General features: G+C 38.9%; 1 protein-coding gene across 2 annotated transcripts in view; it reads left to right on the top strand.

Moving 5' to 3' along the window:
• Positions 1–19,016: 19,016 nt before the first annotated feature.
• Positions 19,017–24,518, top strand: part of nrp1a (neuropilin 1a) — a 125,417-nt gene continuing 119,915 nt past the window's right edge. For both annotated transcript variants that reach the window (XM_033985773.2, XM_033985774.2), the window contains exons 1-3: positions 19,017–19,509; positions 20,792–21,126; positions 23,469–23,643. In XM_033985773.2, the coding sequence (XP_033841664.1) occupies positions 21,060–21,126; positions 23,469–23,643 (242 nt within the window). In that variant the 5' untranslated portion in view covers positions 19,017–19,509; positions 20,792–21,059. The remainder of the gene's footprint in view (positions 19,510–20,791; positions 21,127–23,468; positions 23,644–24,518) is intronic.

Raw genomic sequence — 24,518 nt, 5'->3', positions numbered from 1 at the left:
TTCTAGTGCTTGTTTCCATGGAAATGTTTTTCCTTTGGCCGTAATATTCCACAGTACAGCGTAAAACATATCTATCTTCATGGAGAATGTTCTAAAGTATGGTTTTAACTTTCTATTTCCGTGACGCATCAACCCCAGAAAGTTACTGTATATACTGTATCTTTAAGAAAATTAAGGTGTGGTAATTTATATTTATTTGTCTAATGGTAACTATTGTGCAATTTAAACAAGTTTTGGCACTTGTTAACATTATAGTTGTTAAGTAACCATTATGGAAATACCTCTACGTGTTCCATATCTGTTGCGGGAAGTAAAATTATAAGACTAGGCAAAACTTTTAGTGAAAATTCAAATATAATGATGTTAACTATGTTTCAGTGAAATGAGGAGCCTCTAACCTCTCATATGCACTTTCGTTTCATCCTGTCAAATAAAATCAAAAGTCATGTTAGGTCAAACCCGACTCACGTGAACATACTGTAAAATTTCTCTGAGCGGACAAGAATGTAAGGTTATACTCGCTCTCGGAGGTAACTTCAGCTGCTGTACTGTAAAACACACACATAAGTGCTTTAGACGGGTTAGATTGGAATTAGAGAGAAGATACCGCCTGCTGGAAATACGGTTCCCAAGGGTTAACTGATGTATGGAAGAAAGGCCGTGATCATAATGTAGAACAACTACTGAAATCTGGATTTAAAGGTTTTACTATCAGTACTTTAAGTGATTTACTCTTCAAAAACATATCTGGAGTTGTGTTTTGTTTCATTCTTGAGTAATCCTATAATTGCAGGATGGTGGTTGAGTGGCTGGGTGAGTTTGGATGTTCTTCCTGTGTCTGGGTGGGTTTCCTCCGGGCACTCCAGTTTCCTCCATCAACCCAAAACATGCACCAAAGGTCAGATCCTCCAGCTAAGGTAGTCCTGCCCAAGACTAGCTCAAGACCTGGAGATGGGTCCCCGGGTGCTGGACTGTGACGCCATCTGCTCCTGACAGATAGCAGTGGGACTGAAGGATGGGTCAAATGCAGAGGACACATTTCCTGAATCCAGTTTGGTGATGATGTCATGAAGTGGCATTCCAGTTTGCTTTTTTTTTTGAAGATTCTGATCGTGTTTCCTAGTCATTTATAATCTTCTGGGTTAGGGTTAATGAAAAATATAAAATAAAATACAACAAAGATACGTTCTGTTTGAATTAGCATCATATCGTTAGTGTAATACTGTATTTATACCCCAAAAGTGAAAACATTCCTTAAGTTTTCATAAAAACACCAATACGATCACACACTTAAAGGCACACAGTGTAACTTTTCTCCTGCTTGTGTCCATAGAGATTAGAGGTTTTGCTTTACCTGGAATCTTTTACATTACTGACTTAAATGTAACTTTATTGTGTTTTTCTAGTTTCTATTGCTGAAAAATACCTTGAAAAACATGCATTCTTATCATAGATCTGACCTGTAAGACTTAGATTGATGGATAGATTGATAGACTGAATACAACACGTATGTAACATCCCAGGTAATGCATTAAAATCTCCATGGAGACGAGCAGATAACATAGTTCACCATTAAAAACATGCTTGCGTAACTCAACTGTTATTGAATATTTAGTGTATTGAGGCAGACTTCTTTATAATAGCGCTGAACCGTGCCGTGACAAAGGCCTACTTAAAAGGCGTGTACTGAGAAAGGAAAACAGGATGTGTTGTCAGTAGCAACAGTGACCGCTCAGAGCATGATTGTCACTTCCTCCATAAATAACCCAAAATACATCTCCAGACATGATCCAATGAGTCAAACGTGTGTCAGGCTCTTTGTCTTTCTCGTAATCAGTCACCTTCATTTTGAAAACAGAAAAAAATGCATTGTTTGACCTGCCAATGTCCATTTTTATTTTCTTTTATTTATTCAAATTTAAACACCCTATACCTAATTTTTCCAGGGTATTTGAGCAAAATGTGTCTCGCACCAGTACAGATCTATTGTATGAGCAGACCTTGAGGTCAAATATGTTAGTTTTGTATTGTCTGCAAATCCAATCTAGACAGCATTTTAATTTATTATTGTCCGATAATTAGGAAGTGCGCGTTAGCATGCTATTTGCTGTTGTTAGCATTACCAGCAAAACCCCGCTCTGGTCTCTTGAGAGTTGTGAAAAGATTTTAACTCAAAAAAATCTGACTTCATTTTTTTTTTTTTTTTTTTTTTTTTTGGTGATGTTTCTTATTTTACTTCCTGGTCGGACATGGGCAGCAAATATGACAAAGGTAGAGGTCATTTCATAACTGTTACCTAGCAACCGTAATGTTTACAAGGGCTAAAATGTGTCTAAATTGGACAATAATAAAAGACATAAATGATAACACCTTTTTTTTTTTTATTAATGGTTAAACTGGATTGAATGAGGTACTTCCTGTATTTTTGTACTTTTCTTCTCAATGTTTTTGGGGGTTTTTTCACCCCACAAACTGACCCTTAAGTGATGTAAAACTATGAAGATTGAAGATTGAGCACATGTACTATTTCAACAAACCAAGTCATAATTAGAAAAACATGAAAATCTGACATACGTACTTAAAATGAATTCATATATAACATTAATATTTGCCATATTTTATTGATTTATTTGCTCGTATCTCAACTTTTACATGGCGCTTCACTGCATTTTTGTATTCATCTTCAATCTTTTTCCCATCATTTCAATCCAGTGATCCAATTTCTCCATTATCCTCCTTGTGGCTAATTTGTTTTCAAAGCCATGACTGTTATATTGCCTCTTGACTTTGTTTGTAGATCCAGTGTGTACTGATATGGGTATGTGTGAGGATAAGGGTCTCTACTTCCTGGTTTGGAGCCAATCAAAGGCGAGCATTTTCCTGTGATGTGAGCGCCGTGGCAAGTTTAGTCACTTCCTGTTTGTCCTGTGTGACTAATGGTGAGCGCCTCATGACTCAGCCCGCACAGGGAGCTTGTGACAGGGGACAGTGTTAAAATAGCAGTTCAAATGGGTATCAACCAAAGCATAACATTTGTATAATAAGTATCGTGTTTCGCAAAGTTTTGGCAGGAGGACTATGGGTGATACACAGAGTAATTCCACAGATATTAAAGTGTCTGTATCAGATTTTTTTTTACACGTATTTGAGCGAAATTTGTCCCACCCCACTACAAATGGATTATAAAGCGTTTTTATTAACCGAGAATCAGGAAGTGTGATGTTTCTGTTCTGGTGTCTGAGAGTTGTGAAATGCACTTACAAACTCATCTCTGTGAATACTTGTGATGTTGGGAACGCATAAGGTAAGCGAGGGATAACTTTGGACCACTGCAAATGGTTTAAAATGAGCCAGTTTCATGTTTTGTTACAGTAAAAAAAAAAAACAGGTACAGCTCATGTAAGTTCTGCTTTAACTTTCCTGTGTAGTTGCAATAATTTAGAATAAAAATTGTGGTTAGTTTTGCTTCCTTGTGCCATTCGGTCACAAGGATATCCAGACATTTAGTCATTAGTCGTCATTTAAGGTGTATTATGTAACTTTTCTGGTGGAAGGTGCCAGCTGCTTGTCCATGGTGATGTTATATTGCTTTGCCTCAAATGCTCCACAGTATGGCATGAAAGGTATCTACAGTATCTCCACAGAAACAAGCAAGACACACCACAAGGCCACGTCATAGGTTATATCTGTGAAAAGGCAAGCCCCCGCACGGTAAGAATATATCTTTTACAAGCCATTTTTAAGCAAAGAAAAGCCAGTGTTGTTGGCACCTCCAATAACTGCAATATGGAGTCTTGAAAATAAGTGATTAAAGATTGCTCAAACATCCACAAATCACTCCAAATACAACTTCAAGAGGGTAAATGAGAAGGGGAAAAAACTATAACATGGTGGAAAGCTCTGAAAAGTCTGTTTTGCATCATAGGTCCATTTTATTTATTTTTATTTTTTATTTATTTTATTTTTATTATTATTATTATTTTTTTTTTAAGGAACAAAAAAATAATAATTTAAAGAAAAAATATAAAAATATTTACTTTTATTATTATTATTATTATTTTCAAAGGTTGGTTTAAAAAAAAAAAGATTTTTTTTTCTTCTTTTTTGCACTCGGCTCCTGCTCTCACCCTGCCCTGAGGCGCTCCACCACACTCCTTCACAAAACCTCTGGATCATTTTACCTTTCACCATTGTCCTGCTTCCCCTGTTTAATCACCCCGACGCTGGGCTTTGTGGCTCGGGTTCGCAGCCTCTCTCTGAACTTATGGATCCACAGTACAGCTAGCTTACCACCTGTTGTGCCAACCATTAGCCAAACAAAGCTAATGCTATGGGGGAGGAGCCTAAAGTGCATTGATCAGCACTTTTTACCTGTGGGCGCTTCATGTAATCGCCATCACTGGGTAAAGTGCTATTAGCATTAAGGTTTTCTATTGTTATTGTAATGATACAGAATGGTGTGTTGAAGTATAGCCATTGTTTAAGTTTGACATATGGTTTTCCTATGTTTGTTAAGGACGTGCTTGTTGCTAGTATCCATAACACAACAACAGCAGATTTGTATTAAAAAAAAAAAAAAAAAAAATCCTAAAATTCTAGTAAAATGTGTGAAATGTGATAAATCATCTCATACAATTGGAGATTTTTATGAATAAAACAGAACATTGATGTGCCTTGCGTTTCTGTATTTTCAGTGTCTATTTTTTAGTAAAAAAAAAAGTTACATAAAATAACTTAAAGTAAAAAGTTACATACTATTACTACTATTTACTATTTTCTAATCTGTGCTTTAATGTTGTTTCCTTTTGTTGCGTTTTGTTTCATTCACACATGTTTAACACACAAACCCTGTAAATTTAGGTTGAGTTCTTCTCTCAAACTGAAAACACCTTGTTCCACCTTGTGATGTCATGTGGTGAAACAGGAAGTGCTACACTGCGTTTTTAAACTCTATACACTTTTACTAGAATCGTTTGGATAATTTCAGTTGCCAGTCTCTACTGAACAAAAGGTCAAAAGTAGCTGTTACCTTGAAAACTACCGGTTCATGTCATCACAAGGTGGAACAGAGGATTTTGAGCTTTGGAGATGTTCCATAATGCATCTTTAAGTGTTTCCCAAAAGGATTCTCTGGCTGTGTACAGTAGTGCATTGTCACCTCCCAGCTCCCTGTGCCCTATGAATGACGCTGATATGATACGGCGAGGGGAAATTGAAGGCTATAAGAGTAAACGGTGGCAGCGACTACACTGAAATTAAATAAATCACATGTTTATCATAACTGCTCCTGATGCCCTCCCCTGTAATTTGAGCGTGAACTACCTGACTCTGATAGACACATCAAATAAGTCAGGCACAAACATGCAGCGATTTACACCGGCTTTACATCTGTACTTAAAATGTTTTAGGAGGAAAGTACTTTAATCCAGACCTCCTCATAGTAATAAACAGCATATTTCATATAATTCTGTAGTTTGTCTAAACATGCTTTACACATCTGAGTGGCATACAAAATCTGCAAACAACAGAAATGAGATCTTGTGGACTGCACCTAGAAATTCTGTCCATGAAAACAATGAACAGAGCCAGTGATATAAGGCGACCCTGGTCTAACATTCACTGGGAACAAGTCTGAACCAGGATTAAGCAAGGACTAAACCAGGACTAAACCAGGACTAAACCAGGAAATGGTAACAGGTCTGTCTTACTGCAGAGAACACAACTCATCAATCACACATAAGTCACATCAATGTAAATGTGGAAGTTTATTATAAGATCAAGTCAACGTTTGGTGAGAAATTATTATTTTATGTTTGTTTTGTCTGACCTGATTTCGCCTGAGTCTGCAGCCTCCCTTGTCCAATCATCTCACTGTACTTATTAGCTCCTCCTTATAGCTAAAGCGCTCTGCACCAAAGTGAGCCAGACACCTCTGGGAGCCTTAGTATCCTCCAGGATCTGCTTGAGACCCCTCAAATGGGCCAGTATGGTTTGCTTTAGACAGTGGAAATACTCTTGGACCTTACCAATCCACTCCAAAGCGAACTAATGGAAACAAGACCTTAGAGGTAGATTCAAAAGGCTTTATTGTCTGATTAAAAAACAGGAGGTTTCAATCACATACATCACTCTTCCATGACCCTCTGATATAAAGTATACCTAGCCTTGTCCCTGTAGGGGAATTTGTGTTCTGTATTTGACCCATTCTTCAACGTCTCTGGAGTAACCTGTCAGGAGCAGTGGACACTGCAGTGCTGTGCTCGGGGACCCATCGCCAGATCTGGAGCTTGTTTTGGTCTGAAGAATTTTAATATTTTGTTCATATTTTGGGTTGTATGAAGAGCTCAGTTGTGTGAAGAGTAGAGCTGCTGCTCCTTATTTATTTTACCTTTATTTTACATTAAGAACAAATTCCATTTAACATTGTTGACCCGGGTATTTTTAGCCCTTCAACATATAGTCTTGTTTGACTGTACAATCCTTTCTGAATTCGGGACATTTTGATAATTTCCTTCTCCATATGCATCCCGAAAGACCCCCTCCTCTCCATTTCCCAGCTCGCGTATCTTGTGAACTTACGCTGACTTCAACATATTTACTTAGCTGATACGGAATACACAGATCTTTTTATAGCTCCCCTTGAGAGGCCGGAGTCGCCGAGGTGATTTTAGGCAGGGCTAATCTCTCATAATTCAAGTCGGATGGATTCACCGGAAATCAAATCAGCTTCCAGGGCTGCGCTGAAGAGGCAGGATCCCGGTGCTATTCTTCATTGACCTACATACGAGCATCTCACTGACAGCTCCTTCTTCTCTTCCCCCCTCCTCTTCCTCCTCTCCCTCCTCTTTCTCCTCTTCCTCATTTCCCTCCTTTTCCTCCTCTGCCCTCTTCTGTCCTCATCTTCCTCCTCTCCCTCCTCTTCCTTCTCTCCTCCAAGTGCTTCCTACCCCCACGCCTTTGATCATCAGCGCCATAATATTCGTCATTGAAAAAAAAAAAAAGTAACGAGGAAAGACAAATTAGGTCATAACAAATAGATTTTTCATGAGTTTTCAACAATCTTATGTTTTGTCTTGTAATGTTTTTGTCTTCATAAAAAAATGTTTATTAAGAATGACTCAGGCTTAGTAACTAATTCATACCCTAACCCTAATTTATAACCCCTTCATTAAGTAGTTAATAAGCCTGAATCATTCTTAATAAACTATTTGTTCATTTTAAATTGAGAGAAAAAAAAAATTGCAATCAAATCAGAATAGAAATTTGAATTGTCGCTATTCTCATGTTGCAAAGGCTGCTTGTTTCCATGGAGATGTTATTGCTCTGCCTGAAATGTTCCATAGCACGGCATTACACATCTATCTAGCATGTATTTAATTATAGGTGGATTTATTGTTCAAATTTCTTGTTGTGTAATATTTCCATGGAGAGAAGCTGGTGGCGTACCAGATTTTTGCATTAGCATTTCTCTCAGATGGTAATACCCCTTGATGTGTGAACCTAAATTGCAAATCTAATTCCAATATAATACAATAAAAATGTTCCCCCAAAATCATTGCAGATCTACCGTACACTGTATATATAAATGGACATAGCTAAACTGCTAGCCTCCCATGTTCAAAATAGGAATTGAGCATGGGCGCACTTCTGGCTCCAATTCACTTTACATTGAAAAACCGTCGCCCCTCTCTCCGTAACTGCTGCTGTCAGACTCTTTTTGGTCTTAAAATGCTCGTACATGATCCTGGTATTTTTTTATTTCTCTATTGTGCCTGTAAATCAAGATATGAACATTAATAACAGACAAATCAGGCGCCTTCTTTCCCCGAAGTCATTCCCACTCGCGTTAGCAACAGGTTTGATTTACCCACTTCTTGCTAAACCAGCAGTGTGGGCAGGAAGGGGCGTTACTTTCAACAGCCTCACCTCAGATTGGCTGTTTGGTTGCTATGATACTCGTGGTCAAAATTCCAAATATGGAGCTCCAAATTCTCCGCTATAATTGCTAGCCTCGACGAGCTTCATTTCGCTGCAGCAGAACACTATGGGTGACCTCACACTCACTTAGCCCCCTTGTTTATACAGTCTATGAAATCTACCTTATAAAATCACTAAGCGCACATAATCCAGCACACATCTTTGTTGAACACCTGCAACTAATTTTGGTACAAAGCGTTTACCTGCTAACAACATGAGGCTAACTGTCACAGGTTTTAATGTTACAAGAAAGCATCAAACTACAAATCCAGCTTTTGAAATGCTGAGTGATCAAGTCCTGAAAGTCCTACTACTTTTTAATGTTTACATAATTGCCAATGTGCATTCAAAAAGTGATAACACAGCCTCGTACCACTCCTTTAAAATCCCAAATCATATCAACATCCACCAGACATTCTGCTTCTTTCTTGGTTTGAAAAAAAAAAAATGTAATTAAGCATTGCAGTCTAATCAGAGCTCCCCACAAGATCCTCCTGATTATGTAGGAGGATGGGGTCCTTTCCAACAGCCAAGACTGGAAACTGGAACTTGAAATCGGGGTGCTGCTAGAGCGTGAGCCCCACCCCCCAAAATCAGTCATGTGCCATTTTACACACTCACCATACTGCAAAAAGTAAAAAAAATAAAAAAAATAAATACATAAATTTAAAAAAATCTATCCTAATTTAAAAAGATTTAGTTTGGCTACATTGAACTAAAATATGCACTAGAGGAACTTTTATTTATTTTTTATTTTTTTCTGGGGGATCGTCTGCCACCTGCTTCCATCCATGGACATGTTATTTCTTTACCTGCAATGTTCCACACTATGGCATTAAACATATCCATCATCATATATGTATTCATTGACAGGTGTTTTTATTGCATTCTTACTTTGAGCATGGTCGCCTCTCCACAGACCTGACCTGTACAGCTTAATGTCTGGTCAAAGATTGTGTCCCAAACATATTACGGAAGATTCTCCATGGAGATAACCAGTTGGCAGAAACTCTCCTAGAAAAGTTACATAGTGCACCTTTAATTTAGGCTATTTAAGTTTTAGTTATCCATTCCAACATTGTTCTTTTCAACTGTCAAGGCAAAAAGAAAGAAAAACGACAGCGCAATTGTTGAAGGAGCTTTACGCCACAAGATTAACATGGCAAAACATTGGACCCAATCCCTTATCAAAAAATATATTCTCTTTTTATTTCTTTCAGCGACTGTGAATTATGAATTTCCCATAGACCTCTGCTCTGCATCTAAGGGATTCAATTTTAAAATTCTGTGAACACAACCTATTTGTCCAATTGTCTAATCTGGGCGTTAGGTTTGGGGGTTTGAAAAAAGGTTATGTTTACAATAAAACTCTATGGGGTATTAACCGCTGACACATAACATATTTAGATCACCGTGTTACCTTTTATCGTTTTATTGTATGAGTCTGCCCTCCGTTTGCTCCCTGTGCTAAGTCACTCCCCCTTCAGAGCGCTATCACAGCACAAACGAAACTACTGCACATTGTCGGTTTGTCAAGTTGCTGTGTACGGTTTTGTATCATGTTTTTGTATATTTATGGAGCATTGTCATGAATCTTACAGCGAAACATAAGGGTTTAAATAGTGCCCGGGAGAGATCACTAGATTACTCAAACTTGCATGGATGACATAGAAAAACCTTTTTGATGAGAGAGCAATGTTATAACAGTTGGAAAGCCATGTCAGGAGCAACGGAGCCATCTCCAGTCTTGGTCCGGACTACCTTTCACTTGAGTAATCTACGTCTTCTACAGTACAACCTCAGAATTATGCATATGTATTCAGAAATCCTCTTCACTTCACTAAATGTCACTGTAAATGTTTCTGTGTCTAATGAAGCTATTCCTCGTGTCGTGGCAGTGTTCCGAAGACCTGCGCACTTAGACATTGGAGGTTGTACTCGTTCCATTGGCCGATTTCCATAATGCGCCTGAACCTCACATGCTTTTTATTCAGAGTGGTGGTTAAATGTTAATTCTGTTCACACTTAGTTTCACCTCAGAAGTGCCGCGAAGAAGAGGAGAGGAGACGAAGGCTTTTTAGTGATTATCCCCAACCCTGATCTTACTGAGGCATCCCCCCTGAACTACTCCAGTCTAGCTTTCGAAAGAGTACCTTGTGCTGATAAAAATAGATACTTATTTGATTGTAACTACTTCGACACGACATTACACATGACTAAACCACAGGAAAAGTAAATCTTGACATCAACCAAAGTAGATTAGCCTTAAAGGTAATACTGAAAGACAAATATACAGTATGGGTGCCTTATTTTGAATTTTATGACACTATTTTTGACTTATTTTAACTTTATTACTACCGTATTTTCCGGACTATAAGTCACACTTTTTTCATAGTTTGGCCGGGGGGTGTGATTTATATGTGAAATATGCGTTTTTTTCTTCATTATTATGCATTTTTTGGCTGCCGCGACTTACATTCAGATGCAACCTCTACTCCGGAAAAAATACGGTACTTATTTATTTTTGTTTCTTTGCCATCATAATGTATTGTATTGCAATGTGTGTGCTACCCAGCCCAAGAAATTCTCCTCGTAGGTCAGTAAAGTTAGTCTATATCTAAGTCTATTGTGAGTAAAGTTATTTGCCGTAACCTAAGAAACAAGATGGCAGAAACGTAAAAGTGAATGAAATGAGCTGGATTCTCCTTCAGTGATAAAGGTGGAGAAAACCATGCACTGGTGGAGCAGGCACATTTACTGCATCGAGTGTATGTCCTAGTGTTAGCCCAAAATGCCCTTAGTGTCATGTCTAAACGCGCTAAACTGTGGGAAAATGACCCGCTCCACTGCCTCCAACTGTGTCGTAATCACACAGGCTTTATGGTCACAACTCGCAGAACCAAAGATGCACAAAGGCTCATCAGTGCCTGAGTTTTATTTGTGTTTTAACATTGCAACATGTGGTTGTTGTATTTTCTTCAGAGAATAATAACTCAGTTTGAAACATATTTTTGTTATTCTATTGAACTCTCAGGACATAAGTTATGTGGTCAGGGAGCAGAAAAGGTCACACATCTAAATTGTATGGGGAAAGCATTCTGCCTGAAGTGTACCCCTTTAAATAAAGTGCAGTACTCTTTTAACATTTTCCAATACGTTCATGACTTCAAGACTCTTGCAGAAGTTCACAGTTTCGTCTTGTCTTTTTAAAGGTGCACTATATAACATTTTGAGTGGAGGGTCTGCCACCTGCTTATCTACATGCAGATGTTGTTGTTGCTATGTTCCACAGTATGACATTTACCAATCTCCATGACGGCAACCTCATGACTTGTTTTTGTTTTTTTTGAACAATAAAACACTGCAAAAAAATAAAAATAAATAATAATAATAATAATGGACAAGTTTAAAACCATACTGTGGAACCTTCCAGGCAAAGCTATAATAACATCTCCATGGAGACAAGCAGCTGATGGAACCCCACTGTAAAAAGTACACGCAATGCACCTTTAAAATTTTATTTTTTCATCTCACTCACCTTCCTTTGTCTTCTCACGCTCTCCAACTGAGCCACCCAGACTCCACATTCACAGCATTCCACATGAGGATTACCCAACATTAGAGTTTGAACTGGAGCAGACTTGGACTTGTGATTAGCAGCACTGCCAGGATTGTGAAACTTTTAAAGAGCATCATTTTTACGCGTTGGTGCAGCCTCTGGGCCGCGGGCTGTCTTCCTTGCGGTCGTCATGGAAGCAGAGGTAGAACACACTGATTAGAAGGAATAAGGTCCTTCAGAAAACTCATGGTCTGCACCTCCAATTTGAGCACTAATATGATGGGACAGGGGTGTGCTTTTGAACGTCTTCAGCTGGTCAAAATGCCATGTCCGTCATCTCGACAAAACCAGGAATTTGGATCAAAGATTTTTCCTGGTTTGCACTTTAAAGACCCCATAAAATGTAAATTCTTCCCTATCCTTTAAACGCATAAGGTTGGCTGCACCTCAGAGAACATAGCTTTTCATTTAATTGTAATTTGTGACTTCAGCCTGTCCAGAGACTACAGTGTCCTCTCAGTCACTGAAGGCGGATGAGTGGAGAACACTCACGCCTCTTGGCAAGAAGATTCTGTGTTCAACTCTTGGGCTCTGTGTGAAGTCTGCATGTTTCTCCTGGGTCTGGATGGATTTCCCCATCAACCCAAAACATGCACCATTCTCCAGCCTGACCAAAACTAGCTCAAGACCTCGAGATGTGTCCCAGGGCACTGCAGGCACTTCAGTTTCCCACAGCTCCTGACAAGTTGCCCCAGCAGCACTGAAGTATGGGTCAAATGCAGAGGACAAATTTCCCTACAGGGGTAATAAAGTGTACCTTAAACAAACATTTATGATAAAACCTTACACTTAACATATTTTCTTTATCTCTTTCTCTCTCTTTTCTGTGTATTAAATAGACTAAATCGATGTATAAAAAGTGTATTTATTTATTTATTTATTTATTTATTTATTTATTTATTTATTTATTTATTTATTTATTTATTTATTTATTTATTTATTTATTTATTTATTTATTTATTTATTTATTTATTTATTGTAAAGCATTTGTGATTCTTTCCTTACTTTTGGTCTATGCAAATAAAAGTTGTAAATGTTCGAAAATTAGCCTTCTGTGTAAGTATAACATGTAAACCAGTGGATAAAATTCATGCAGCTTCACTGGTTTTGTTTTTCATAACAAATAAATATTAGTCAGTATGGCATTAAATGTATCTGTTTCAAAGGAGACGATCAAATGCTGCCCCTAGACAATTAGTTTATTCACCTTATGCATTCAGGGCATCCTATTATTCATCACAAAGCATTTTTTACAACATTCAGAGATCAGAGGGAATTAATGCTAGTAACAAGAAGCATGTTAACCGAGCATTTCCTGTTTACTGTACAATAAAACACTTTATTAAATGCAGACGGCACACAGCTGACTTATTTTGACCTGAAGAGCTCCTTATACAGTATATCAGTACTGGGGCAAGACATACTGCAATTCAATTTGCTCAAATACGTGGGAAAAAATCAGGTCCAGGCCCTTAAGTGGAAAAGTTATATACTACACCTCTGAAAGATTTAAATTTCACCTTTTCTTACAACATTCTTTTTATGCCCTAATGCTACGTGCTGGAACAATTTGAACCTCTCCTCTTTAACGCTTGACTTTTACACTTGAGCGCATAAAGGCTAATGAAATCACCGCTGTACAGGAGCTATAAAACATCTGCGCTAGGTCGACGATTAGCTTAGATCCGTACTGTACTTGGAAATCCTTTACAACGTCTTTTTCTTTGTTCCCGCACAATCCCTGTTCTTTTTATATCAGCGCGCAGGCCGTAGTCTTGTGAAATGACTCGCACCATTGTTCACGAAAGGCTAGTTAGCGCTAGCTTTGATAAAGACGCTACATACGCTGCGTTTTAACATTGGCCTTATCAGTCAGAGGAAGAATTACGGAGAGCAGACAGAATAAAACCACTTCATCCTCTTTGTGGGTTTTTTCCGGGATGAAACATAGTAATGACTGTGTTCTTATCGTATGACTTTGTGAATGGAGGAGAGAAGCGTGCGGAGCATCTTAGTACTGCTAGTTTTAGTGATGTGGTTGTACGTAAAGAACAATATTACATTAAAGAGGCTGTATGCATTTTTATTTATTTATTTTATTTTTTTGTAGTTGAGCAAAATTTGTCTTCCCCACTACAGATATGTTGTATAAGCAGCTCTTTAGGTCAAAATAAGTCCGCCGTGTGCTGTCTATATCTAATTATAAAGTTGTTGAAGAATCAGGATGTGTGCTGTTAACATGGTAGTTAATGCTAGATTAATGCTAGACTAGCCTGGTTGGACAGATGGAAGTGATCAGGTAGGTCTGGTTGACATGGTAACAGGTCTAAAATGTAATATTTTTGTTGTTGTGTTGCTTTTGTTTTATTTTATGGTGTAAGTTGGGATAGGGCTATAGGTGACAAATTTGTCTTTAAAGTAACTTCTGCTAACATGTTAACTATCCATCCATCCATTTTCTTCCGCTTATCTGGGATCAGGTCAAGGGGGCAGTAGTCTAAGCAGGGACACCCAGACTTCTCTCACCCCGGACACGTCCTCCAGCTCCTCCGGGGGGATCCCAAGGCGTTCCCAGGCCAGCCGGGAGACAGAGTCCCTCCAGTGTCTCCTGGGTCTTCCCTGGGGCCTCCTCCCGGTGGGACATATCTGGAACAGCTCCCTAGGGAGGCGTCCAGGAGGCATCCAAGCTCCTCACTCGGGCATCTGCTTAGGAGCCTCTGCTCCTCTCAATGTGTAGGAGCAGGGGCTCTGTTCGAAGCTCCTCCCCTGGACCTACCTGGGGGAGGCAGTCGAAGGCGAGGCCTCGACGAGCGAATCTACGGACATGTTAACTAATCCAAAACATTTTAACCTTAACCTCACCTTAACATAATCCTGTTTCTAAACTGAACAAACCTGTGATGGCTAAACTCCAGTCTGAACACTGAAAAGATGAGAAAGCGCTTTTAGACTCATCGCAGTCAACAATTATGAAGTTTGGAGCACTGTACACAGTTAAATTTGTTAAATCAGTTTAAAGTCCATTATAAAGAGTTCATATTATGTGCATCTGTTCATTTTTTTCTTAAATAGGCTCAAGCTTCAGTTTCTGTGAACCAGGAGAATGATCTGGAAAGATGTGGAGGAGCAATGGCTCTACTCTGAGTTCCTCCCACCTGACTGTGGCCCACGCAGCCACTTTGAAGAAGCAAATTACTCTGAATGCATTTGGCACACAATGAAGAAATGGTAGTATAAACGTTATCTTGCCATTTTTGGTGTGTGTAAAAAAAGCTAAAACATTTGTTATATTATTTATAATTAGATGATAAATGGCCCATATTATGCCTTTTTCTGATCTATGTTATAATGTTGTTTCATTCACATGTTTAACACACAAACCCTGCATATTTAGGCTGAATGTTTTTCTCAAACAGAAAACACTCTGCTCCACCTTGTGATGTCATGTTGTAATACAGGAAGTGCTTCACTGTGTTTTTAAACTCCATACACCTTCACTAGAATCATTTGGATAAGTTTAGCCCTGGAATTGCCAATCTCTACAGAACAAAAAAGTAAAAGGAGCTGTTAACTTGAAAATTGCCACTACAAGGCAGAACAGAGCATTTTGCTCTTTGGAGATGTAAACAGACGAATAATAAAGTGTTACTCAAACATGTGTGAATGAAACAAAACACAACTCCAGATATGTTTTTGAGGAAGTAACAACATTATAACACGGCGTAAAGCTCACAAGAGTTAATTTTGTGTAATATGGGAGCGGGAGAATTGTATTTATTTATTAGGATTGGAAAAGAGCCACTGAGAGCAGGACTATAGAGGCCTCAGACTGTGGTTTTGCTTTACACTTTTTCCTGATGACTGGATGATGGGGAACATAACTATTTCATGTGGCAGAGAAAAGTCCAAACTAGGACAGGCCCATAAACATTACAAGAGTCTGTTAAACTGTGATGTCGTACTTCTGGTGAGATAAACTTCTCATGAGTCAGTGTGTTGTAGAACCAGGAAGTCAGATTAAACAACAATGGAGCTCAGATGACACTTTGCATTCCACTTGGGTTTCATGATTTCCTGTCAAATGTTTTATAGAGTCATGCATTGAGCTTTACACTACACAATAAGGTATATGTTCATGTTTTTGTAGTTTTTATTCGACTAACATGTTTTATTTACACTTTGGTGCCATTACTGCATTTTAATAATCTGGTGATAAACATTTATACTCCCACCTGCATCTGTTTTAAATGGACTTATTAGTGATGTGACATTCGTGAACGAGTCGGCTCTTTTGAACGGTTCCTTAAAGTGAACAGTTGAATATCCAAATCTTTATCTTTCTAGTTTTTTCTGCATTTTTATACTGACGAACACTGAACCAACACAAGAATCAGCACAGAAGCAGAGCAGGAGACACGAGTGAGAGCTGAGTGCATAAAAAACATACTTGGCATCATAATAACAGTTTGTTTCAAAATTATTATTATTATTGTGCAACGACTGAAAAAAAGCGCCAGTCTTTTGAACGGCTCTTTAAAATGAACAGATCCAAAAGATTCAAATCCCATAAAGAGCTGAGAGAGAGCATCTCTAGGACTTATGCAGTTGTTGATGTTTGCATTGTTCTGTATTTTGTATTTGTTTGTACTGACACTTTTAAAGACTACTTTGATATGAAGTTTATTTGAAATTTACATTTTTTAATGTATTTATGTATCTATTTTATTTGAATTTCAAAATTAACAGTTGAAGTTGTAATTATAATGCCTATATGTATGTATATATGTCTGTCTGTATGTGTATATATGTATGTGTGTATGTATGTATATGTGTGTGTGTATATATGTATGTGTGTGTGTATGTGTGTATATGTATGTATGTGTGTCTGTATGTATGTATGTGTGTATGTATGTGTGTGTGTGTGTGTGTGTGTATGTATATATGTATCTGATATTTTAATTGATATCAAAGTACAATTAAATACAAATGAAGAACATATCAACACAGCATTTTTATTATATCAGATGCCATCCCTGTAGTCCCCATTGTAGTAGCCAGTTTTATTTTATTTTTTATCTTGAATAAATGTTTTTAAATTTTATAACAGTCACATATAATTAAGTTCACTGTATATATTTAAAGTATAAACCAATATAAATGAGAGTCCTGGAGCTGGGACCCTTCCGTCTCCCTCTTTGCCCATCTCACACTGCCCCTATAGGCCGACTTGGGTCACTGCAGCCCCCCTTCAGCTGACAGCCCGGCCCTGCAGTTCTAGCACTCAATTGAGCTAAAGCAGCAGGGCCAGAGGAGAAGTGTAGAGGAAAGGAGCGGGGGTAAAGATACTTGGATACTTGTGCTGTATCAGAGCCGTACGGAACAGGCACAGTGGCACTTTCACTTCCTCTTATGGGACTTTCACAATCACCACTGTATGAATGAGGAGGACATAATAAGTGAATGAGGAAATAACAGATATCATTGTGAAACTTGTGAACTAGATTACTGGTCAACAGAAGTGATATGAGTGCAAAAGCTCAGAAAATCAAAACCAAAAAAAAAAAAAAAAGGATGCTTAAAGGTTTAAAGGTTTTTAAGTCACACCGAAAGCGAAAGCGAAAACTATTTTCAGTTTCCATTTTACAGTATAACGGTAACTTGAGCTAAAAAAAAAAAAAAAAAGAAAGAAAACTGAGGCCAAAAAAGCAAAGAAACACATTTTGCCTGTTATGCTGCACATAGTTCGGCCTCTCAGTTGTTGTGTTGAGGAGCGTGCATAGAAGCATAGGATTAATATACATAATTTATTGACATATCGTTTACTCCCATAGTAGCAAAGTAAGCAAAGTAGCAAACACTCTCACCTTACTGCAAGAAGGTTCCGTGTTCAACTCCTCTTGGGCCTTTCTGTGTGGAGTTTGCATGTTCTCCCTGTGTCTGGGTGGGCTTCCTTTGGGGACTCATGTTTCTTCTGTCACCCCGACACATTAACTAGACATACCATCCTGTAGCTAAGGTAGTCCTGACCAAGATTAGCTCAAGATCTGGAAATGGGTCCCCACCGCTCCTGACGGGTTGCCCCAGCAGCAGTGAAGCATGGGTCAAACGCAAAGAGCAACAAAATGTGGCCTAAACTATACGCTACACCTTGAGAATTGGTTTTGGAGGACTGCATATCGGTCTGGTATCATCTGGTTTATCTTCTCTCCTTAAATATTCGTGTTCAGTCCGTCACCTGCGCGATGGCCGCTCCTCTTGCCCTCTGCAGGTCACTGACGGTACCTCATGTTCAGACATATGTTCTCATTAAATATAGAAGAGCGTTTGGAGGGTTTGCACAGCAGCAGTAGGTGACACGTAGACTCAGAGCTGCCTATACAGAACAACCACATGCTTTGTTATGTTCGGCATCTATTATTGAAGAGGATGTTGTGTAGTAGCTTCTAAAAATGATATTTCACCGTTGTGTTACAATATAAATATGCATCGCAGAATTTTTTTTCCAACTTTTTAGCTCACTAATCTCTTAAAAATACGGTAACACTTTCGAAGACCTACACTTTTAAAAGCCATAATAAAACATGAACTAAGACTTATGTGCTGTAACCGATTTTTTCCAATGCACTTGAGCTAAATCTGTTTTGCCTCTGTACTTCTACAGTATCTTGAGGTCAAAATAAGTCCACTGCAAGATGTCTGCGTTTAATTAGAAAGCGTTTTATTGTCCGATAAATAGGAATCGTGTGTTAGCATGCCAGTTGTTGTTGGCTTTACCGTGATGGCAAAACTCCACATTGGTGTCAAAGAGTTGTAAAAAAGTGCTTATAAACTCATCACGGTGAATAATTAGGATGCTCTAAACGCATGAGGTAAAGTGAGGGATAACTTTGGACCAATGCAAACAGTTAAAAATTGATTAGTTTGGTTTTTCGTGTTTTTAAGACAGTACAAATCAGGCACAAGATGAGTCTGTGTCATGTTGTTCACTGTACCCAAAAAGTTACTCAATGAAAATGAAAAATAGCTGCGATCTACAAGTGTTCTGCAATTGGCACCAACTTTTCTTTTTTTTTTTTTTACGATTTTACGATTATCTTAAATAACAAATGCAGCTTCCAATTGAGCGTAAGAAACCAGGGGGCCGAATAATGGCAATTTTCTCCAAAAACGCACCCAGTAAAAGCTCACCACACAGTGCGCACGGTGAGAGCGCAGGCAGCTGGCTCAAATCTCCCATCTCCCTTTCGCTCACAGACAACCCCACCGCCGCGCGCTCCGTCTCTCTCTCTCTCATACACACACTCACATGCACGCGCACATCTCCACCTCCCCCCTCCATCCCTCCTTCCCTCCCTCCTTCCCCTTCACGCGCTCTCCTACTCCAGCAGCCTCGTAAAGGGGCGTGTGTGTGGCTGGCAGCGACTCCAAAGCCGGAGCAGCGGCAGTCAAGTCAGACAGCGAGGAGCGAGCCCAGAGAGCGGACACGGGGAAGGGAATCTATCCAACAACTTGTATGAAACCGTATTTGGGACTTTTTGTTTACGCTTTTTTTGGCATTGTTTTGGAACTGCGCGCGCTGTTAAGGATCTGAAATCTCACAAAAATACAAGGATTTAACTGTGAGAACTGGAAGAAGGAGCGGAGTCTGGAGGTCTAGGGGAGAACAGAGCGACAGTGCAGCCGGCAGCGGTGCGTCTTTGCGCGGGGAGAAGCCGGCCACTGCGCCGCGGCTGAAGAACGCATTCAGAACCGCCTCCAAAGGGATAAGAGGCGATTTGTTTACATTATTCACCTTGGACTATTTATACTTGGGACATATATTACTCAAAAGTCGCTCGGAATCTACCGCTCTCCCTCCACGCATGGTTGGAGTGGACTGTGGAGTGGACCGGGAGGGTTCCTTGAAGACGCAGGTGAATTTTTACCTAACATAATTTAGCTTTTCGTAAAATTCCGATACCTTTATCTTAACACAGATAGATGTTTTACCCGCTTTTGACAGATGGCACCTCAACCTTTTGTCTCCCCCATTCAAGTCATGATCAAAACGCACTCTTTGCTGTGATCAAATTGACTTAAATCGCACTCGCGCGTCAATATCTTTCTTTATTTCCTTCTTGCCTAACCCGTTATCAGTTCCAACCTTTACCCAAACGACCCGTGTTCACTCTAATTTATGTTTTTAATTGATTTCCACGTAAATTCCGTGCGCTCTTGTCTGGCTTTACGGTGCCACTGTTGCTGGGGCATAGATCGTGGGGATTCTGGGGGAAATAGCGCATCTGTTGGGAAGCCACTGGTGCGTAAAGGAGTGACTGAGAGAGCAGGACTTGTATTATTTAGCTCAGGGGAGAAGAGGCTGGGGCCGGGGCCTTTTTTATGAACTGCTCCGTATGGATATGACACTCATAACGCGTAATGGAGATGTGGAGGGAGAAGCGAGGAGGCCTATATAACGAAGTGTGCCACATATTAGCCTATTATTAACTGTTCTAGTTTCGAAACAGCACTGAAATAATGTAAAATACAGGCTACTTGCGCGTTAATCGTTTTTGGAGATATCGTAAACATAATGGCACATTTGGTTATTACAACGCACTTTTTGTTCGAGTTTAGCGTGTAATTATAGCATTACAGTTGCATATATGGTTCATCTTCCATATATGCAACATTTTGAGGACTTTTCCCCATTCAAAATATGTACTATTTTGTTTTTAACTGTGATGGCAACCGTTCCAGATCCTCAACATTCAGATTTTTTATAAGAAAATTGTCAAAGTAAACCAATTTTCTATGTAGGCATTCTTTAAAAGCGCTCTCCATTCATGTTCTGTTTACGTTCGTTACGCTCTGGTTCAAACTGAGAGTGCCTACTTGAAAACAAGCCACTACAAAGCTGTTATTTAGTCATTATTATGATCCTGAACGCGCTTATAATCAAATGCTGTTTTGGTGAAATATTTTGGGTTTTGCGTGAAAGAAAGAATAGAACGAGCGATAAGAGAGGGGAGGGACGGAGGGGGAGAGTGGTGGAGGGGTGAGGAGAAGTGAGAGAGGTATGCCACTTCGTCTTAAACCGTCGTTCAGCACAGTAGTTAGATAGAAAGGGACCACGAAGAGCGCTGGTACCTTATACTCAAACATCCAACATCCAAACACAATATATCTTTTAACCTGTTGTTTTTCTATCTGCAGATTCGGGATTAACTTCATTCTCTGTTGGACTTTTGGGGATCTAAAAGGACTATAAACTTATATCCACTTTTGGTTTTCTTTGTGGAAGATACATGGCACCAAGTATGGAGCCAGGAACCAGAGCCCAGATGCGTAAAGACGAGAAGTGAATGTAGAGCATGCCAGCTTCGTTCACGCTCCTCCGCGAGAAATCAACAGCAGACAAACTTTAAAATACGGAGTTCCTTGTGGATTTTTTTATAACTTTATTTTGGGACACGATTCAAGGATGCATTGTGGATTAGTTTTGTTCCTTTTGATGGGGATACTCTTGGCGGCGAAGGCTTTCGTAAACGGTAAGTGTTGAGATAAATTGTAGCGATAAACATATAGAATTACGCGCGTAAAAACAGTCGTAAATCGGTTTAATCCCTGTATTTTCTTTAGAGATTAGACTTGTCCGTGTGGAGCGCAGGGAGAGGGCAAAGTGGGCAAACGTTCACCTGCCCTTTTGTATGTGAAGACACGGAGGAACGCGCTTTTATTTACAACTAGACTACCGGTTATTTTAACGCTTTTCTGGCACGCGTAAATCACAATCTATACATAGTAGTTTGTTAACTTTAGCGTGTCAGTTTCTTAACCTACAACCTTCCTGTTTAAGGTGAGACCCTGCAGGTGAATAGGGGAAAAAAAATAATAAATCTTGTATTGTGGATAGTCTGTGGCCCATTCATTTGACACGTTTTCTTAGCCTTATTTTGGAGTTAAACCTTAATAAATCAGGTTTAAAATTAGTTATGAATAAATTCTTCTGTAAAAGTAGTGAAAATGTTGCAACGTACAAGTTTGTGAAGTTTGGGGTATGTAGGTGCTACTTTAAGGGATGATGTTAAGGTGCCTATGTAAGAAAAATGCATTTTAATAAAACGACTTTTGTAGATTATATGAAAGAATAAAACTGAAAACTGGACAATAGTGTTGTGTTCATGTCAAAGCTTATAAGTTAAGAGACCAAAGAGAGAGTTTTTATAGACCTAATGCATTTAAAAGTACAAGAAACCGAACTTTTACGCACCGCTTCTAACTTTTACGCACCGCCTCCGCACGCGTTTCCAAAGTTGGTTCAAAAAGTCACCAACTTCCTCCTGTCCAAACGAGCGCTGCTTTCATTTCCCTATTCATAGCGCCTGCTTCGCTACAGCAGTATTTGTTGCGCCCTAATGGATTTTAACGAGAGGTGTCAGTAGGTGCAGCGCGGCAGATGGCGAGGTAAAACACATGCTTAAATGAAGATAAACGCGACAGAGGCGGTTGAGCAATGCATTGTGGTTAAAAAAAAATGTAGATAGAACTTTTAGGACTGCACAATTTGGAGAGATCTGCAACAACTGCGATTTTTATGACAAGCATTGCGATTGCGATTAGATATGCGATGTGTGTTTTCAAAGTAAGCTCACATTAAAACGTGTCCAGAGAAAGTGACGAAAAGACTGATATATAAAGTGACAAACTAATACACGAATCAATGTTTATACACATTTAAACCGCAGGGTTGGAAGTTTTTTATGCAGAATAAGACATTAGACTGAATATTTTCTTGTTGTGGAGGAAACTGTGTGGAGAAAAACTACTGAAGCCTCAATTTCACTGTCTACATAATTTATAGTTTGGTTGCAAAAAAACTGCAAGTTCTAACAGATTGTGACCATAAAACTTGACCAATTTGGTGAGTGTAAACCCCCAAATCTTGTTAAAACGCCTTCTCTTTTTCCATACATGCACAAATTATAGAAATTTGTACCATTTAAGATCATTGTAGACCAGTTCATTGCTGACATCTGGGGTTATTTTTGTCGTGCAGAGTTCTAATCTAATATCCTTACCATTGCAGTTAATCACAATTTGATACAATATTAAGTTTCATTACATTTGCAAGGTCTTACGTTTCCCATACGTTTGTGTCCTAAGTAAATCTTTACTTAGTTTTGGTTAAAAGTTGGTTAATATGTCATTTGAGTGCTTAGTCCATTGGCTATTTCAGTTAGGATGTGAATTCTGTTTTATATGGCTCTAATCTGACAAAACATTAGAAAATAGCGTGTAAATTATGGTACCGGACTACAAAAAAATCAGAATGACAATACAAAGCTTTTATCACATGTGTGGGAAGAACTGCAAGTTTGAAAGTACTTCAGTAAGATCAACTGAATGATTAAAATATTACACACAAAAGCTGTCCGTATGATATATATATAGTGTTTGATGCCACTTGCCGTACGTAAAAAAAATAAAAACATAAGGTACCTGAAAACTTATATGATCAAAATATAGCTTTATCATTTATATTCTATTATACTTATGGTACGAAGAATAGCCAAAAGTAAAAGTAATTTCCGTTGTGGGTCAACAAAGTTTGTCCAACTACTTCAACCAAAAGTACTGTTGCTTCCAAATATTACTCCATAATTACTCTAAGTTCACCAAAATATGGCCATAGATGGAACAAAGCAATTCTAAGTACAGAAGTGCAGACCTTTATATGTGGTCCCTAAACTAAAGTGTTACTCTACAACTATTTAAATAAATGTTACATACCTTACTACTACCAGTTACTCTACAAAGTATTACTACATCATCTACTGTCGTACTGTTATAAAGGATCTAAAACTCTCTCTTTCCTCTCATCCTTTCTTAGACAAATGTGGCGGTAACATTCGTATTTCCAGTGCTAGCTACCTCACGTCCCCAGACTATCCTCGCTCCTACCCGCCGTCGCAGAGGTGTACCTGGGTCATCATGGCTCCCGGCCCCCACCAACGCATCCTCATCAACTTCAACCCCCACTTCGACCTGGAGGACCGCGAGTGCAAGTAAGGCTGACTCTAAAAGAGAAAATAAAAGTTGAGAATGGATTGGCATGGGATGAAATTAAATGGTGTGATAATGTTTTCGGTGGAAGTCAGTTGGAGTTGTTGAATGAAAGGTTATGGTAAAGTCTGTACACTGGTAGAATCTATAAACAGGACTAAATTAGGACTAAACCAGGACTATATTAGACAAAGCACTGGTTACTTGATATTTATACTATGTCTAAACTAGTTCTTAACCAAGCAACCGGGACTTAACCAACTCTAAACAAGGACTTAACCAGGTCTAAACCAGGATTAAAGCAGGACTATACCCAAAGGAAACTTGACACTAGACTTACCCAGGTTACTCAAGGTCTACGCTAGATCTAATAAATGCTAAACCAGGACTGAACTAGGTCTAAACTAGGATTCAATCAGTTCTAAACCAGGACTAAACTAGAACTTAACCAGAGTCTAACTAGCCAAAGGAAACAAGGTCTAAACAAAGACTCAATCAAGTCTAAACCAGACAGCACTAAACTTAATCGAGTACCTCATGGTTGATACTACTTAGATCTAAGCCAGGATTTAACCAGCTCTAAACCAAGACTAAAGCAGGTCTAACCCACGAATAAACCAGGATTAAACCAAGACTTAACTAGCCAAAGGAAATCAGGTCTAAACAAGGACTCAACCAAGTCTAAACCAGAACTTAACCTGGTCTAGCTCAGGTTTACGCTACTTCTAAACCAGCACTAAATTAACCAAAAGAAAAAATAATACAATACAATGAATAACTTACCTACAACTAAACCGAGTTTAATCAGAACTCAACCAGGACTCAATGAGGTCTAAACCCACTTCCGTGTCTCACCAGTACTGGTACCACATCTTGA

Source organism: Periophthalmus magnuspinnatus, chromosome 20 (genome assembly GCF_009829125.3).
Source record: "Periophthalmus magnuspinnatus isolate fPerMag1 chromosome 20, fPerMag1.2.pri, whole genome shotgun sequence".
In the NCBI taxonomy this organism is placed as follows: Eukaryota; Metazoa; Chordata; class Actinopteri; order Gobiiformes; family Gobiidae; genus Periophthalmus; species Periophthalmus magnuspinnatus.
This window is presented reverse-complemented; position numbering and strand designations above follow the sequence as displayed.